This window comes from Myxine glutinosa, chromosome 4 (genome assembly GCF_964187855.1).
Source record: "Myxine glutinosa chromosome 4, kmMyxGlut1.1, whole genome shotgun sequence".
Lineage (NCBI taxonomy): Eukaryota > Metazoa > Chordata > Myxini > Myxiniformes > Myxinidae > Myxine > Myxine glutinosa.
The window spans coordinates 182,771,231-182,790,250 of record NC_136264.1 but is presented as its reverse complement, the minus strand read 5'-3'; the positions used below and the strand labels follow the sequence as shown (position 1 = coordinate 182,790,250).

At 50.2% G+C, this 19,020-nt stretch overlaps 1 protein-coding gene across 5 annotated transcripts in view; it reads left to right on the top strand.

The window, feature by feature from the left end:
* Positions 1 to 19,020, top strand: part of LOC137425542 (sodium- and chloride-dependent taurine transporter) — a 340,062-nt gene that overhangs the window by 89,018 nt on the left and 232,024 nt on the right. For all 5 annotated transcript variants that reach the window (XM_078776784.1, XM_068114081.2, XM_078776782.1 and 2 more), the window contains exons 2-3: positions 18,319 to 18,453; positions 18,735 to 18,972. In XM_078776784.1, the coding sequence (XP_078632910.1) occupies positions 18,319 to 18,453; positions 18,735 to 18,972 (373 nt within the window). The remainder of the gene's footprint in view (positions 1 to 18,318; positions 18,454 to 18,734; positions 18,973 to 19,020) is intronic.

Below are 19,020 nucleotides of genomic sequence, written 5' to 3'. Positions count from 1 at the left end.
GAGCACGTGGTTACAGCGGCACCAAATTTAGCCACGCCCATGGTCGCGGCAGCCGAGCCAAAGATGCCAGAGTACATGCGAGTCTTTATGATTCAAATGATGGCAAAAATGGATGCCCAAAATGATAAGTCCACCCGAGAGCGAAGAGAAATGGGTGAGCGGTTGGGAAACCAAATTGTGGGAATGAGGGCTGATAGTGAGCGATTGGAGGGCCAAATGGGGGTAATGAGGGACGAAGCGAGGGGTACCGGTGAGAAGTTAGACAATAATTTTGAGGGGTTAGACAAGAAAATTGGGAAGTTAGACAATAATTTTGAGGGGTTAGACAAGAAAATTGGGAAGTTAGACAATAATTTTGAGGGGTTAGACAACGGGATAAAAGAGGTGAAAAATGGGTTAATGGGGTTAGAAAATAGGATGGAGGACAAATTGCGGGAAATAGGGGAACAATCTGCCAGGGAAATCAAACAAATGGGAGAGCAGATAGAGGAGGTGAAAATCGGGGTAGAAACCAAACTGGATGCTCAGAGGGATGAATTGGGACAGATGAGGGTGGCATCTACAAAAGAGATGGAGGAAATACGACGAGGGGTGAGTGAGGAGGTTTCGGGGCTGCGCGAGGAGGTAAAGCGAGGTGAGAAGCGTATGGAGAAAGAGGTGAGAAATAATACGGCTAAGTTACAAGGGGGAATAGAAGATCTGACGAAGGGAGTAGAACAGCTGACAGTCGGACAAAGGGAACTAGCGGACCAAGTGGAAAAGAACACTGCAATCATCGGGGGTTTGAAAGCGACACAAAAGGACATTAAAAACGAATTAATAGCAACACAAAAGGAATGTCAGATGGTACATGAGGGGTTAACGAAGAAGTTGGAGGAGGTGACAGAAGTGATGGAGACGAAGGACCGAGAGGTGAGGACGCACATCGAAACGGTTAAGGTGGCGTTAGAGGAAGAGATAGAGGGGGCGCACCGGGAGATGAAGGAGGTAAAGGAAAAATTAGAGGAGGTGGAAGAGGGGGTGAGTGAAATTAAGAAGAGACGGAGGGAAACTAAAAGGGAGATAAAGGAGGAAGTCATGGAATATGTACAAGGTCTGTGTTCAAATCATGATGAGGTGCTCACTAACCAAATAAAAAGTTTGCAGGTGGCAGAGGAGGTGCGACGACGAAGTACGGAGGTGAGTGGCAATGTATATGATGTGAGGGGAGATTCAGTCGGCTTGGGGGGTGGTGTAGACCCGGGTGTTCATGAGGGACCAATGGTAAGATGTATGACTGGTCCGGAGTGGATGGACAGGGGAGGTGTGCAAGGAGGTTTGGCTATGGGGAGTGAGGGGGGTGCTGGTGAGCAAGGGTGTGGGGGTATGGCGTGGGTAGCGGGTTGCGGAGGGGCGACCCAGGCATCGACACCAGGAGGGGTAGTGTTTGGAGGGACGGGGGACGCGCGGGAGCCCCCCGGGAATAACGGACTGTGGGAGCCCGAACGGTTTGGTCCCGCGTTGATCCCGCAAGGAGTGACGCGCGGGGTCCGACCTTCGGGCGCCCACAAGGTCCCACTCGCGCCGTATGACGGCAAGAGTGATTTGAGGGCGTACCTGGCGCAGTTTGAGTACGTATGTAAAGGCAACGGTTGGAATCCGGACGAAGGTGGAGTACACCTGGTGGGGGCACTGCGCGGTGCGGCGGCGGAGGTGCTGACGGCTTTACCACCGGGTGCTCTCACCCTGCCAGCTCTCCGTGCGGCATTAATTAATCGGTTCGGCATTGAGCAGCAAAGCGAGCTTGTTAAAGCCCAACTTGCGCAGCGAAAACGCAAGCCCCAGGAGACCATCGGGGAACTTGCTCACGATATTCGCCGCGCAGTAGGGATTGCACACGCGGACATGGCAGCGAGTTCCCAGGAAAGCCTGGCGCTGGATCACTTTATTCAGGCCCTTCCGGATCTGGAGCTCCGGCAACAGCTCGCCATGTGGCGCCCGCAAACCATGAGTCAGGCGGCCGACGCTGCAGCCCGTTGGGAAGCAGCGAGGCCCCTGGCCCGGGGAGGCGAGCGCCACGCAGTGGCGGTGCGTCAGATGGGGCCCGTGATGGGGGGCGGCCCCCCAAGGGGGCCCGCCCCCGACGGGGGCCCTGACCTGGAGAGCATGGTCCGGAGGTTAGTGGGTCGGCGCCTGGCGGGACCTGGACCATGGCAGGCGGCCCCAGCGGTGGCACCCGGTAGTCCACGACAGAGTACCCCAATTCGGACATACAGGGGGGGGGGGAATTTGGAATACCGGAGGCAAGCACCTTACCAGGTGAGGTGCTATAATTGTGCTCGGATGGGTCACCGTGCATGGGAGTGTCGAGCTCCACGCCGGGACGTTTCCCGCCAACCGATGCCCTCAACTCCGCCCCGTATAGATCGGCCTAGCCGACCTCAGACACCCCCCCGCCAGGGCCCGGGAAACTAGAACGTGCCGGGCATGCAGGGCGGTGTTCGGCAGTAGGGGATGGGGAGAAGCCCTCGTTGACGCGACAGGTCATTCATTGTGGCCGAATTGGGACGGGTAGTTTGACAATTCGGTCCAAAATTGCCGGCGTGGGGGTAGACGCCGTGGTGGACACGGGAGCCAGCGCCACGATCATCAGCCCCGTGGTCCTTAATTCGAGTGCAGACGGCTGGGGTAAAATCCAGCGTCTGGAAAATCATAGTTTGCAGTTGGCTACCGGGGCAACGGCTCCGATCATAGGGCGTGGTTTTGTGACCCTCAAGTTGGGATCGGTAAAGCAAGAGATAGAGGTTTGGGTGGCGGAGGTGTGCGACCCATGCTTAATAGGGTTGGATTGGTTGACTGCCAGCGGTTGTAAAATCGACTTGAGTCGGGGGATCCTGCGATGGGGAGTGGAGGAGCTACCATTGGAGGGGGTGAGCACGGCCGAGAGGGTGGAGCTGGAGGCTCCTGAGGCCGTGACCATCCCTCCAGGGGCCGAGGCCATCGTGCCGGCCCGATGGTCAGCTCGCCCGACATGGCAGGAATCCTGCGGCCTGGTCGAACCGATGGCAGCGCTATCCATACCTGGTTTAATCGTGGGCCGTACCCTTGTAAAAACGGACGGGCCGGTGGTGGCCGTCCGAGTAATTAATATTAGCACAGAACCACGCACTATAGTGAGGGGCACGAAGGTAGCTGGCTGCACCCCAGTTAGAGAAGTCGCGAAAGTGAGGGGCGAGAACGTCCAGCCGAGCCGGCCCCAGGGGGAGCCTTCAATAAGTTCTAGGAATTGGCCCGATCCCATTTGCGAGATGGTAAATCGAAGTAGCGTAGAGTTGGGAGGTACCCAGAGGGAGGCCTTACACAAACTGGTTGGGTCCCATTTGGACCTCTTCTCCTTGTCCACCGAGGATATTGGACGTACGGGCCTGGTGAAACATCAGATCCACACCGGTGAGGCCCGGCCTATTCGTCAGGCCGCCCGACGGCTCCCTTGGAGCAAGAGGGCGGAAGCTGACGAGCAGGTTGAAAAAATGCTCGACGCAGGTGTGATCGAGCCCTCGGGAAGTCCTTGGATGTCACCTGTTGTGCTGGTCAAAAAGAAGGATGGGACCACGCGGTTCTGCGTGGACTATCGCCAGCTAAACAACGTGACACTCAAGGACTCATATCCCCTGCCAAGAATTGATGACACCCTCGATGCCGTTGCGGGCTCAAATTGGTTCTCGACTTTGAACCTCAAGAGTGGGTATTGGCAGGTGGAGATGGATAGGGCAGGGAAGGAGAAAACGGCATTTTCCACAGGTAAGGGACTGTATCAGTTTACTGTGATGCCGTTTGGTTTGTGTAACGCCCCCGCCACCTTTGAAAGATTGATGGAGCATGTACTAGGCGGCATGCCATGGCAATCATGCCTGGTGTACCTGGATGACGTCCTAGTACATGCCAAAACGTTCCCCCAGGCAGTAGCTAATTTGGACCAGGTGTTCGGGTGCCTCAGACAGGCAGGGTTGAAGCTGAACCCGAGTAAGTGCACTTTGTTTGCAAGAGAGGTGGCCTATCTAGGTCACGTGATCGGCCGCGAGGGGGTAAAAACGGACCCAGACAAAATTAAAGCGGTAGAGGAGTGGCCCGCACCACATACCATCAAGGAGGTGCGGGGATTTTTGGGACTCTGCTCCTACTACCGGCGCTTTGTGGCGAAATTTGCGGAGTTGGCCCGTCCCCTCCACCGGCTTACGGAGAAGGGGATGCGATTTAATTGGACACGGGAGTGCCACGAGGCCTTCCAAAAATTGAAGGGGTGTCTAACATCCGCACCCCTTCTAGCTTACCCCACTAGTGACGGGGCATTTACCCTGGACACGGATGCGAGCCAGGAAGGATTGGGCGCAGTTTTGTCTCAGACACAGGAGGGCGTGGAGAGAGTGATTGGTTACTATAGTCGGGCCTTAAGTAGGCCCGAGCGAAATTATTGCGTCACTCGCAAAGAGTTATTGGCGATGCTGGCTGCCATGAACCATTTCCACCCGTACCTGTACGGGCGGAAATTTTTGGTTAGAACTGACCATTCCTCCTTGCAATGGCTCCTTCGGTTCAAGGAACCGGAGGGCCAAATTGCAAGGTGGTTGGAAAAGTTGCAGCAGTACGATTTTGATGTGGCCCATAGGGCCGGGAAGGCCCATGGTAATGCGGACGCACTCTCTCGGCGTCCTTGTCTGGGGGAAAACTGTAAATTTTGTGCGAGACACGAGGAGAGGGAGCAATTGGGCGATTCTGCCCCGATTCTCGTCGTCCGGGCAACCCGGGTGAGAGGGCCAATTTTGCCACTAACCGCGGACGAGGAATTTGGAGATTTGGCATGGAGCACGGCCCAGCAGGAGGATCCTGTCCTGGGGCCAGTGTTCAATTGGGTCAAATTGGGGCAAAGACCAAAGGGGGAAGAGGTCACCCCCCTCGGGGCGCAAACAAAGGCGTATTGGGCTCAGTGGCAGACCCTGGAATTGAAAGGCAACATCTTGTATCGCAAGTGGGTGGAGGTTCCCTCTGATAGAACTTCCTGGCTGGTGATAGTCCCTGACAAATTCAAGAACGTCATATTGCAACAGGTGCATGGTACCCGCTCCGGCGGCCATTTGGGCAGGACAAAGACAATATCTCGGGTCCGCCGGAGGTTCTATTGGGTGAATATGGGGCGCGACATACAGGACTGGTGTCGGAGATGCGACGCCTGTTCTGCCAAAAAGGGACCAGCACGGAGGATGAGGGCCCCCCTTCAATTACATCAGGTGGGGGCCCCCCTTGAGCGGGTGGCTATGGATATTCTAGGACCGCTGCCCCGCACCCGCCAAGGTAATAAGTATATCCTCGTTGTAATGGACTATTTCACCAAGTGGCCGGAGGCCTATGCCCTCCCCAACCAAGAAGCAGGGGTGGTAGCACAGGCCTTCGTGGAAGGATTTGTATGTCGGCACGGGATTCCACAGGAGCTGCACACCGATCAGGGACGAAATTTTGAGAGCCAATTACTAAAAGATGTGTGCAGACTCCTGTCAATTCGGAAAACAAGAACCACGCCCTTGCGGCCACAATCTGACGGGATGGTGGAACGGTTCAACAGAACATTGATACAACAACTGGCATTGTTCACCACCACCCGTCAGGATGACTGGGACGAACATCTCCCGTACCTGTTGATGGCCTACCGAACTAGCCAGCATGGGGCCACCGCATGCAGTCCAGCGTTGCTTATGTATGGGCGGGAGTTACGGGCTCCCGCCGACTTGCTATGCGGTCCCGTGCCAGACACCACGGATACACCGCCGAGGGAGGGTTACGCACGTCACCTGGAGGAAGGCATGGAGCGGGTCCATGCCTTCGCCCGCCGCCAGCTCCATCTGGCGGGGGCCAAGATGAAGCGCAGGTACGACGACCGGAGCCAGGGGAGTCAATACGCTCCGGGGATGAAGATTTGGTTCTTTAATCCCCGGAGGCGGAAGGGAAGGTGCCCAAAACTCACCTCCCCCTGGCAAGGCCCAGGAGTCGTCCTGTCGCAAATCTGTGACGTGGTCATTAAGATCAAAATGGGGCCACGGACCCCCCTCGGATCGTCCATGCCGACCGGATAAGACCTTATGCCGGCGAGCAGGCGCCCTCATGGATCGCCTCGGCTCTAGATGCCGAGGCAGGACCCAGTACCTCTTGCGACGGGGGCTCGTAGCGTCAGAGGACTGGGGGGATGGTAGTGAGAGATACCCCCGAAGTGGTGGGATGGCAAATCCACCATCCCTCACAGGTGGGGCAAAGGAGCTATAGCTTATGGGGTGTATGGCAGTGAAAACTAGCCCGGGTGGGTTAGGTTATATTGATAGGGATCTAGCGAAGATGACATTAGGTGACGTTAAGGTTAGTTAGTGACTGATACCTGTAGTGGGGACGCAGGTAGATTAGTGTGGATGATAATGACGAGGGAGCACCATAGTTTAAAGGGGCGACTGGGAAGCGCAAGTTTTAGAGGGGAGTAGTTAGATGAGATGATGCCGTGTGGTTGAGAATGGAACAGGTGTGATTGCACAGGTGTGCAACTGGACAGGTGTGTGGAGCAATGTATGAGTAGTGAGTGTGTGGATCAGCGCGAATGCGCTTGGGGAGAGAAGGGTGCAGGTGGCACCAGGTGTGAGAGCACAGGTGTGCAAGTGCAGGTGTGTGGAATACATGGAGTATTGGAATGAGTGGTGTGGAGAGAGTTGGAGTAAGTGGTACGGAGTGGTGTGCATGGTGCGAAGGTGTGGATGGGGGAAGAGTGGACCCCTTTCACGAGTACCCGGGGCGGGTAGTGTAAGTGTTAGGTAGAGGGTATAGGTAAATTGTGGTTGGATATTGGCATTTGTGGTGCGGTTGCAGAATGGTATTGTGGATGGGTGCATTAGTGTTGTGGAAATGGCTGGGCGTGTAGCCTGTTAGTGTGTGTAGTTGGTTGGGCACTCCGCCACTGTGAGGATGTCGGCCAGGTGAGGCCGCAGGTGGGCTCTGGGAGCCGGTAGAGTTGTGGATGGGGCCCGAGGATCCGGAGGACGGACCCGGGTAGCCCAGTGCCAGAGAGGGCACCGAGTGGGGAGAGCGCCAGAGGGCCTTCCCCAGGTAGTTAGGTTAGGGCAGGGAGCAGGTAAGCTCGGAGGCAACTGCAGTGGTGGGGGTGTGCAGGTGGGTAGACCTGCTGGGAGAGTTACACGTCGCGGCCCAGAAATTGTGCGAGGGCACCGGGAGATGAATCGGGGGAGTGAGACCCCAAATTGAAAAGCACCACAGTTGGTCAATGGGAATTGGTTTTTAGAACCCATAGTGTAAGTTGGCCAATGGATTGGCAGGGAGAGACCCCGGGTAGTGTAAAGTGTGTTAAAATCATTTAGAGGATAGTTAGGATGAAGGATCTCCTCACACCATCTGCATCCACTCACCTGAGGTGACAGGTACTCCGCACCATGCCATGTCTTATTATTTTTACTGTGCAAATGTTTGGATTGTGAGACGCATCATGACGTGGGTGTGACATTGTGCGTAATTCCATCTCTCCCTCCTTATGAGGATTGATGATGAATTGGTGATGGCAAATTTTGAAGTAGAGGGATTGTGGAGACGAATTTGGTATAGGGGAAATATGGGAAAGACGTGACAGTAGTGACGAATTTGTAAATGTGTAGATTTTTGTACATATGGGGTAAGGGCAAGGGTAGGGTAGGTGACAGGGGGGTGACGTACGGTAGGGACGAGCTTTCTCACTTCGCCCTCCGTACGCATTTCGCCTTGCATTGCCTTATTGATGTGTACCCTTGTGACCTTACCCCTCGCTCAATTGTCTTTCCCCTTTTGTCTCCCACATGACCTGTGCGCCACTGGGTGCCGAGGGGAGCGTGCGTGGGTCGGCCATTGTGCGCCCGAAATTCCCAGAACCAGCTGTCTGCATCGATGCACCACATTATGGACCACATGTCTGTGGCCGAGCACCACTTATGGACCCCATGGGTTGGGGCATGGCCCCTCTGCTGGAACCGGCCATGAGGGCCCGAAATCTTGCTGGCGGACCTTGGCCACAGGGCACCGATGCCCCACAGGTGAACCACACATAGTCGGCCCTGTGGGCCATAAATAAAGCAAATAAAAAGGACACATTGGGCACACTTTATTGAAAATAGGCCGCCAGTAAGCAAAGCAAAAGAATGACAACATCTGGAAGAACAAATAATAATCACCAGCAGAGGGAGCTGAAGAGCAAGAGACACCTGCAGGGTTAGGGGTTGTTGAATTTATTTTTATTCATTGAACACTGATGAACAATGGTGACTGCACCGATTGGTGCTTGGGTGTGTATTGGTGCGTTTTTGGGTGCGTTCATGGTGCATTGATGCAGAGCAGACTGTCTCCCCCCCAGAAAGAACAATCACAGGTCCTGGGTTAGTTTTGTAAATAAAAATAGCGTCATTGTAAATAATGCTTCCCACCGTCAGTGTATAGTTTGAAGACCATTCCGCAATTCGGTTAACTGTGGGCGTAAGTCTGTTAGGCAGGGTGCAATGGAGCAGCGGGACACATTTATTTATGTTTTAAAACTGTCGCACTCAGGGTCAGGTTAAAAGTAGAGGGAAACACATCTACGTGCCACACTAAGGTAAAAGTTATAGGCCCGGGACGTGCCTAAGGGGAGGAGGGTGCAGTGTTGTGGATATGAGAATGTTTTTTTATTTTATTGTTGTGGTAAAATGTTGTTGTAAAAGGTTGTCGTAAAATATCACCCCTCCTCCCTCCGTTTGTGGTTGTATAAAGGTCAAAGGGCGTTCCCGTAGTTAGTCCATAAAACATACATGCAGGACACGATATATCTTTTTTTGACAGTTATATCCTTATTATGTGTATTAGCGTAAGGCTGTGTCTTCCATTAATTGAAATACTCCATTGCACCAGTGAAAGAGAATAGATCCCCTTTCCTTCCCATCCCCAAAAATCTCCATTTCATATTACATCCCCTCTCGTCATTGCCGAGCCTCGATTGCCCATATTACCTCCCCTCCAATAACCGCCATTGACCACGAGGCTCGAGTCGGGGAAGAAAGGCATGTCTCCACCTCGTCATAGAGGGGAGGAGTGAGCCAGCCCCACTCGACCAACCATGAGCCAGGGGTTTGGCTAGAGAGGGCGGAGGAAGAGCGATCGGGGAGGTTCGAAAAGGTTGAGGGGCGGGGGCCTATATAACCCAAGGCAGGGCGTGTCCAGGAGGAGATGCACTTTGAGTTGAGACAAGGAGGGACGAAACAGAGCTGGGTCATCAGAGCAAGAGCGCGTGAGGAGGAGAGAAACCCGTCACGCCAGACCCCCCCACCAGCGCATCGGCTCCACCAAGCAGCTCCGACCCGTGGTCCCGCGCACACGACAGGCCCGGGGGCATCAGCGGCCGTTGAGGTCCAGCCCGACGTCCCGTGCGGGATCAAGCTCCAGCCAGCTCCGTGCCGCCCCCCCCCCCCCCTCCAGCCACACACCTCCTTCCAGCAATCCACTCTGCAATTCCCCGCGTGAGTCAGTGTCTTTGTTTGTTCTGTCCTGGGAATAAGTTAAGTCTGTATAACTATAAGCTAGTATTTGCACTGTGTCACCTGCGTCTTATGTGTTGTAAATAAACCTTGATTGCTCCGTTTTGCTTGTGTAAATAATAAATCCCATTACTCGTCTGTACGTCTTCTCGTTTTATTCCTTTTTCCTCTTTGCATTCGTCGCCTTTGTCTTTTCCCTATTGACTAGCTGTGGTGCGACCCGGCCAACGTTTGGGTGGAATCGGGTGAGTCGGGGATCCTGTTAGGTCGCGGTTAAATACCAAACCGCTCGGTAACTAACATCCTAAACCGCGATCTGTAACAATATATATATATATGTATGTATATATATATATATATATATATATATATATATATATATATATACCACTTGCCACTCTGTCAAAGCGCCTTTGGGCTTCTGGAAAAGTGCTATACAAAATAAATGAATTATTATTATTATATATATATATATATATATATATATATATATATATATATATATATATATATATATATATATATATATATATATGTATATATTGTTGCGGTTTTTAGAACCTTCCCTTTGTAAAATAATAAGCCTTGTAAATAATTCCCTGTAAATATCCCCATCTTCCAAAGGTCAAAGGTCACACCCTAGTTAGTCCATATTGCAACACGTAGGACACCATAGGAACTTCTTCAGTTATTTCATTAGTATGTGTTTCAGGTAAGGCTCTGTTTCCAATAGTTTGACTATGCGTTGCATTAATCAAATAACTTAGGCCCCTTGTTCAATCCCGTTCATTTTGCGACTTGCCTACCTCCAAATTGTGTTCCCTTGCTTGCCAGTAGCGTTCGCTGCCTGGCTCAAGACGCCATTAACCATGCGGTCAGAGCAGAGAAAAAGGGGGAGGAGTTGTCGGGGTGAGGCGTGGCCCCAGCAACGTGTCACGAAGGGAGGAGCCGGTGAACCCTCGCGACCAATCAGGGCCGAGGCGTGTTCACCGGTAGGCGGATCTAAGCGCACGCGGTTTGATTTGGAAGGCGTGTAATATAAGCGCTCGCGTGGGACTACTTACGAAGTTGAGAGAGAGTTGAGTGGAGAGAGAGTGAGAGAGCTGGTCTGCAGACAAGAAGTTGCGGGGGAGAGTCGGTGAGTCGAAGACGAGCCGGAGAGAGAGACGAGACAGGAGTGAGCGTCAGAGACACGATTCCTCCCCGATATATGAACCCCCCGCATGTAAGGTCCGCTCGCGCCGACAATACCGCGACAATACCAACCGTGCTGCCTGCTGGGTTTTGCCGCGGAACCGGAGCGTGGACCGGAGTGGAGCGTGAACTGGGGCCGGAGCCAACGCTGGCCCATCTGCTTGGACCTTCCGTCCTGCCATTCCCCTTTCGTGTAAGTCTGTTTGTATTGTCCTGGGCATGTTAATTAAGACTGTGTAAGCTTGCCCTGTGTCCTTTTGCTCTTCTTCTTGTGCATGCCCTTCTTTCATTTCCTCTTTTATTAGTGTAATTAATAAACCATATTTGTTCTTCCTTACCTTTTGGTTTCCTCTATTCGATCGCTTTCGTGATTTCCTCAATTGAGTACCGGTGGCACGATTTCAGAACCGCTCAGAATCGGGTTAGTCTTCTTGCTAACGGCTCGAATCCCGGATTGCTAAACCGCTAGGCAATTTCCACCTGTCCGTGGTTCGAGTGGGAGTTATTCCCCTGCTTCGCGGAGGGATTGGCACGCAGGTATTTGGGAATCCATCTTGACCAATCACCCTGGCAAATCTCGACTGCGGAGGAGCGTTATAATTTCCAGGGCTGGGGGATCGGCCAGTTTAAAAGACAAGGGGATTAACCCCCCCTTGGTAAGGGGAGCGCCGACCCCCGGATCCGCAACAATATATATACACGTGGTGTGTGGTGTGTGGTGTGTGTATATGTGTATGTCTGTATGTATATATGTGTGTGTCTGTATGTGTATGTGTGTGCATGTGTGTGTGTGTGTATGTGTGTGTGTGGATATATGTGTGTTTATGTGTGTGTGTGTGTGTGTGTGTGTGTGTGTGTGTGTGTGTGTGTGTGTGTGTCTGTGAATAAGAGATAATTGTGAGGAACAGAAATGAAAAAACGAGATGTGTGTGTGTGTGTGTGTGTGTCTATGTGTCCATGTGTATATGTGTGTGTTGGTGTGCACGCACATGCATTCACATGTTAACAACAACACAACAACAACATGCATTTTAAGGCCATTTTCCCTGCTAGAGTGTGGGTTAGCCTTGCGGTCCCCATGACAATCTTCTCCAGTTTGCCCTATTTTCTGCACCTCTCCTTGTTAAGCCCCTTGCCCGCATTTCTTCTTCCACCATCTTTAGCCAAGTCTTTCTCGGTCTTCCCCATCCTCTACTTCCTTCTACATTCATTTCCATCACTCTTCTCAACCAGTCACTTTCATCCTTCCTCAACACATGACCAAACCATCTCAACCTGTTCCTCTTCACAGCATCAATCACAGGCTCTATTCCCATCATCTTTCGCAATTCATTATTTGTCTTCCTCTCTCTCAATGATACTCCGCACATCCACCGAACCATTCGCATTTCCACCCTTTCCAGCCTTCGTTGCTGCTCTACGTTCATTACCAATGTCTCGCGCCCATAAATCATAACACTTCTCACACATGCAGCATCCACCTTTCCCTTCAGCTTCAATGACACCCCTCCTCATCAGCACGCCACTCAGTTCCCGAAACGTCTTCCATGCACATCTCATTCTTGCAACCGTTGCCGAATCTGATCCACCTTCTCCATTCAGCATGTCTCCGAGGTAGCAAAATGTTTTCACACCTTCCAGCATCACGCCGTCTCCAAGATCCAACTCAACATTTCCTCCATCTGCAGCTCCCTCTGTGCACACCTTACATTTGAATGTATCTGCCACACTGGTTAATGACCCTCTCAGACCACTACATTTTTGAAGAACCCACTCAGCGCACATTGTACATTGAATGGAGTTCACTCTGACACCCTTCCTGCACACAGCACATGGCCACTTCCCAGTTCTTTCCACCTCACCACATGCTTTACCACTTGCCATCACCTTCGTCTTTCCTATATTCACCTTCTGACCTTTTGTCTCCATACATTCCTTCCACTTGTTCATCTTTTCCTTCAGTCCATCCATACTTTCCGCAATCAACACCAGATCATCTGCATACAACAACTCCCACTGTAAACCCTCCTTTACGTTCTGAGCCAGCACCTCCATCACAGCTACAAATAGTAGTGGACTTAGTACCGACCCCTGATGCACTCCCACCTTCACCTCAAACTCACCACTGTTCCCGTCCTTCGTTCTTACAGCTGTGCGCGCTCTTTTGTACATTGCCATCACTACTCTGATCAACCATTCCTCCACTCCTAACTTCCTCAATGCCCATGTCAATACTTCGCGTGGGACCCTATCGAATGCTTTCTCCAGATCAACAAACCCAAGAACAACTTCTTCCTCTTCTCCATGTACTTCTCCTGCATCTGCCTCACAATAAAGAGCGCGTCTGTCGTTCCTCTTCCTGGCATAAATTCAAACTGCATTTCGTCGATCTTCACATTCTTCCTTATCCTCCTCTCCAACACCCTTTCCAATACCTTCATTCCATGCTCCAATAACTATATAGCTCGGTACGAACCACACTCCAGAGGGTCACCTTTCCCCTTGTATAGAGGGACGAGTGTACTCAGTTCCCAATCCACTGGAATGTGGCCTTCTTTCACCACCAGATTACAGATCTGTCATTCTCTTCACATCCCAACTTCCTGCTGCCTTCAACATATCTCCCACAACTCCCGCCGGCCCTCCCGCTTTTCTACTCTTCATTGCTTTTATCGCTTCCTCAACTTCCTTCTCAGTTATCTTCTCTGCCGGTCCTAAAACTGGGTTACTCTCTATGTTGCCTTCCCATTCATTCTCTGTATTCAACAGCATTTCCATATGTCTTTTCCATCTTCCTTTAATTCCATCTGGGTCGACAACGATTTGTCCCACTTCATCCTTCAAGCACCTCACCCCCATCACATCACACCTCTCTTTCGCTATCTGCTTTGCAATCCTGAATACCGCTCTCTGGCCCTCTTCTGAATCCAAGCTTTCTCCGAACATTTTCCTCCATGCCCTGCGCCTTTGCTACCTCTTTCTTTGCAGCCTTCTTGGCTGCCTTATAACTTTCATGCTCTGCTTTTTCTGCTCCCGTACCCTTCGCCTTCTGCCACTCCTTGAACTTCTTCCTCTTCTCATCAATCCTCTTTCCAACTTCCTCATCCCACCACCATGTTTCCAAGTGCCTCGGTGGTCCTTTTGTCCATCCACATACCTCACCAACAGCTCCCAACAGACTATCTTTCATTGACATCCAACCACGTTCAAGCTCAACCACATCTTCCTCTACCCTACTCAGCCTCTCTTTTAATGCCTCCCTTACTGTCACCTCTTTCAACCTCCACACCTTCATTCTCGGTTGGTACTGAACCCGCCGAGCTCTCCTCGCACCTTTCACCCTTATGTCGCAACCAAGTGGTGCTGTGAAACAGCCTCCTCCCCCGGGATCACCTTTGTGTCCCAGAGGTGCCCCCTATCTCGCCTACGCACCATCAGGTAGTCAACGGTTGTCGTCGACCCACCTGACCTGTATGTAACAAGCTTATCCTCTTTCTGGAACTGAGTATTACAAATCAACAAATCAGCTCCATCAGCAAACTCCAAAATCGTTTCACCTCTCCATTTCTCACACCATATCCGTAACCCCCATGAACTCCCTCAAAACCGTCCATACTCCTTCCCACATGTCCATTTAGGTCTTCTCCTACCACAACAACTTCCTCATCTTTCACGTTTTCCATCAGCTTCTATATCGCACACCAGAACTTGTCCTTCTCTTCATCGCTCCGACCAACCTGCGGAGCATATCCCGAGATGACGTTCACCAAGAGCTTTCCACTCATCATTTTCACCATCATCAACCTATCACTCACTCTAGTCACACTCACCACACTGTCTACAAACTCCTCAGAAAACAGGACACCAACACCATTCACGACCTCCGGGCACCCTTGCCACACAAACTAGTATTTCTGTCCCTGCCTACCCTTCACCATTCTCACACCACTTCCCTTCCATCTCGTCTCTTGCACACAACATATGTCCACTCTTCTTCTGATCTCCCTGTCATTGTCCCTACATTTCATGTCCCAAACCTCAGAAACCGATCTCCACTTCGGGCTGTACCCTGCCCATATGTAGTTGTAATTGTCATGGTTCTCTTTTTGAGGCAATGTTTTTATGGCCGGATGCCCTTCCTGACGCCAACCCTCTTAGTCGCCTCTTACAACACGCAGGGATACGGTGTACCTATTCTAACCAGGGTACACACCAGGAGCATGTTATCAGAAGTAAATAAATTGTGTGGATTACATCATTTGTGGATCTGATAAATTGCGAGTAACAATTTTGTAAAACGGAATGTGCAGCAACAAAATGAAGATGTCCAAATGTCACACACGTCCATGCCCGTGGGATTCCCATGGGTGACCCCACTAGTACTCTTATGTGAGCCTTCAGTGAAATATTTCGTAAAAGCATAAGGAAACCGAAGAAATTATGGACTGATGAGGGAACAGAGTTATACAAGAAATCATTTATAAAATTTCTTAAAGATAATTGTATTGCATTATACAGCACCTTTAATGAAGAGCAGGCAGTTGTTATTGAGTGTTTTAATCATACTTTGAAAGAGAGACTATATAAAAAAAATTCACACAACTCGGTTCTCAACAATGGGTATCTTTAATTTCAGATATTGTCGATAATTACAATAATACAGTTCATTCATCTGCAAAATCAAAACCATCAGAAACATTTACAAAATTAAAATATGAAAAGGAGATTAATTTGAGAAAACCCAAGTTCAAAGTTGGCGATATTGGAAGAATATACAGATGGAAAAGTCATTTTGACAAAAATTGAACTTACCTTACTTACCTAAGTAAGGCAAGGGCCGACCCCAAGCCCTGAACTCGTTCTCCCCCTCTTATTTTATTTTTCGGGTATTTGGGGTCTTTTGGGTCTTTGGGGTGTTTTGGGTCTTTGGGGTGTTTTGGGTCTTTGGGGTGTTTTGGGTCTTTGGGGTGTTTCGAGTCTTTGAGGTGTTTTGGATCTTTGGGGTATTTCGGGTCTTTGGGGTGTTTCGGTCTTTGGGGTGTTTCGGGTCTTTGGGGTGTTTCGGGTCTTTGGGGTGTTTCAGGTCTTTGGGGTGTTTCAGGTCTTTGGGGTGTTTCGGGTCTTTGGGGTGTTTCGGGTCTTTGGGGTGTTTCGGGTCTTTGGGGTGTTTCGGGTCTTTGGGGTGTTTCGGGTCTTTGGGGTGTTTCGGGTCTTTGGGATGTTTCGTGTCTTTGGGGTGTTTCGGGTCTTTGGGGTGTTTCGGGTCTTTGGGGTGTTTCGGGTCTTACGACATGCAGGGATACGGTGTACCTATTCTAAACCGGGGTACACACCGGGTCACACCACGGTAACACCGGTACACACCGAGCACAGAAACACGAACAGAAAACGCGAATACTCATCAACCACGGTCAACATGTAACGTCGAGTGCTCTGCGTGGGTAAGGGACCCATAAAATCAATGCTTCGCCGTTCCCATGGTTGACTCGCTTGAATGAGAGTCCCAATTGGTGGCTGCAGCTCAGCGCACACCGAGCACATTCGACATAGGCGTTGAGAGAACACACGCCTTTGGATCGAACACACAGTCCCGAAGAGGCCAGGTAGATGTGGTGAGTATCCGATCCCACATCCCAGCCATATCGTTGTACCAACGCTTGGCTGACGAAGCTAGAGCTGCTCCGTGTCAACAAGTGCCTCCGCGGGGATTCCTCCCACAAGCACAGGCAGTTGGACACTGCACAATCCGCGCGATATCCCCGGACTCCGGCATGCACCGTACGTGAGGTGTTCGTCCCGGGCGAGGGTCGAGCACCGTGTTTTCGCCGCCCGGCACACCTTGGCGAAGTGACCTTTCCTCCCGCAATTATGACACTCGCAATTCCTTGCAGGGAAAGATGCGTGAGGGTGTCTCTTGTTGCCGCAAAAGTAACATTTTGCATTCTCCGTCGAAGAAGAGGTGACGGCCGGGGCGTTCGGGTTTCCGTCATCTCCCGAACTCGGCAAAGCCAGCGTGGTTTCCGGAGACACTGTGAGTGACCATTCGGTCGGTGCTGCCGTCTCCGGGCGCGCCTCGGCAATGGCCCCAGCCATGAGAAAGGATCCACTGTATGCCTCCGCACGAGTTGTCGCCAGCTGTAGTACACGAGCCTTGTTGCACGCTGGAGAGGCGATTCCCGCCACGAAGGCATCCCGCATTAGGTCATCGGTCGACTCCGCAACCGTTCGGGAGAGTAGATTGACTCCTTTAGAACTCTTCTTATTTCAACGTGCGGCTCCGAAGAAACATGGCCGCGTGTGAAAAGTGACTGAGAAACAGGTGTAGCGGCCGCCTCCGTGTTACAGATTCGGCACGCACTCTTCACACATAAATGTGCAACTGAGAATTAATGAGCAATGTGGAAGTTTAGAATGCAAGTACACAAAATAAAAACGAAAGACAGTATACCTGAAGAGACATGTTTTTAACACACACGAAAGCAATACGATGTCATTGACCACCATGAAAATCCGCGAAGTATTTTACTGTATTAAAACTGAGCCGCTCTTTACATACTTGCGGCCAAATAAAAAACACCAGAAAAAAAAATGGAGGATGAGGCCCTTTAAATTCAATCTTATATGATTTAACGGATGTTTATATGAATCGTTTAAAATAAAAAAGCCTTCAATTTCTGATATTTTGCCTTTTCATTTGGGCCTCTCAATTGAAGGCCCGCCCATAGGGCGGGTACCATTGCTAGTAAGTATAAATCAAACTCTGTGAATATTAAAAGAAACTCTTACCTCCATTGGTAAGAGGTTTGAATCCAGTTCATCAATTTGAAGGTTGAGCTCCACACAGGTAGAGTCTCCAAGGTAAAACTCTTTGGTTGGGTCACCAGGGTAGAACTCGTTCTGTGGGTCTTGGTTGCTCAAAAGGTCTTCAAACAAATTAATCATTTCACCCCAAGTTGTAGGAAAAGCAGTGTTTTCATTTTGTATCTCAGATACAATTTCCTGGGAGAGAAAATAACAATGTATAAATTTAAAACAAGATTATTATATGTATAAATCAAACTCTGTAAATATTAAAAGAAATTCTTACCTCCATTGATAAGAGGTTTGAATCCAGTTCATCAATTTGAAGGTTGAGTTCCATTCAGGTAGTAGGACCCCAAGGAATATTGTAAAGTCATCCCATTCGAGTTCAGCACAGTAGTCCATTCTCAAGAGAAGCAGGAGGTTGTTTAAAAATAAATCTCAAGAGAAGCAGGAGGTATAGGGCCATCATAATAAGGAAATAGCCTCGGTTTCTTGATGCAGTAGTATCATTTTCGTAATTATGATTACTTAATTATCTAAGGGCAACGGAACAATATTCCATGTTTGCTCCATGGTAAATGCACCTGGATCAGAGAAACAATGACATGTCCATGATATAATTGCTTGGCACATGCATAATACATTTCTCAAAAGGTTATTTACTGCAATGTCAAATTTATTTTCTTCTTTGTTTATAGATTGACAGGTAGATAAAAGCCATTGCTGAAATGTGCACAATTAAAGCAATTAATGACATTTACAGGTGCATTTCTCATCCCTTACTTCATGTTCGTGCTGTTTTGTGGCATCCCTCTCATATTTCTTGAGTTGGCAGTCGGACAATTCACAGGACAAGGTGGGATCACTTGCTGGACAAAGATGTGCCCACTGTTCACAGGTCAGGTATCAGCATGGCTCTTTTACATGTTTTGCAGCATTGGCTCCTTTGCAACCAAAGTGCATATCGCCACCCACATCCTGTACATACGGGCTTTGTTTGTGGTCGTCTTCAGTCACTTGTTAACTGCATTGCTCTACAATGCAATGTAGAATAATGTAGAATAATGTACAATACTGCATTATACACTCATAAACACTGCTTTGAACTTCCACACAGCTTTACAAACGTCATTCATAAAATTTGGAAGAGGGTATATTCTGACCTCTAACTTCAAACAGGTGTTGGAATTGGAGGTATCGTCTGCCTGTCTCTATCTGTTGTCTACTACATCGTCATAATGGCCTGGGCATTGTTCTACCTGGCTTACTCTTTCACCAATGATCTTCCCTGGGCTACCTGCAACCACACATGGAACACACCTACCTGCCTGGCTGATACGGTGACATGCAATTTTACTCCTGGGGGAAATGGAACCAACTACTACAATTACACTTCACCTGCCACTGAATTTTGGGAGTAAGTAACCAAAGATCAAGTGGAATCTTATCAGCTATATTAATAAAT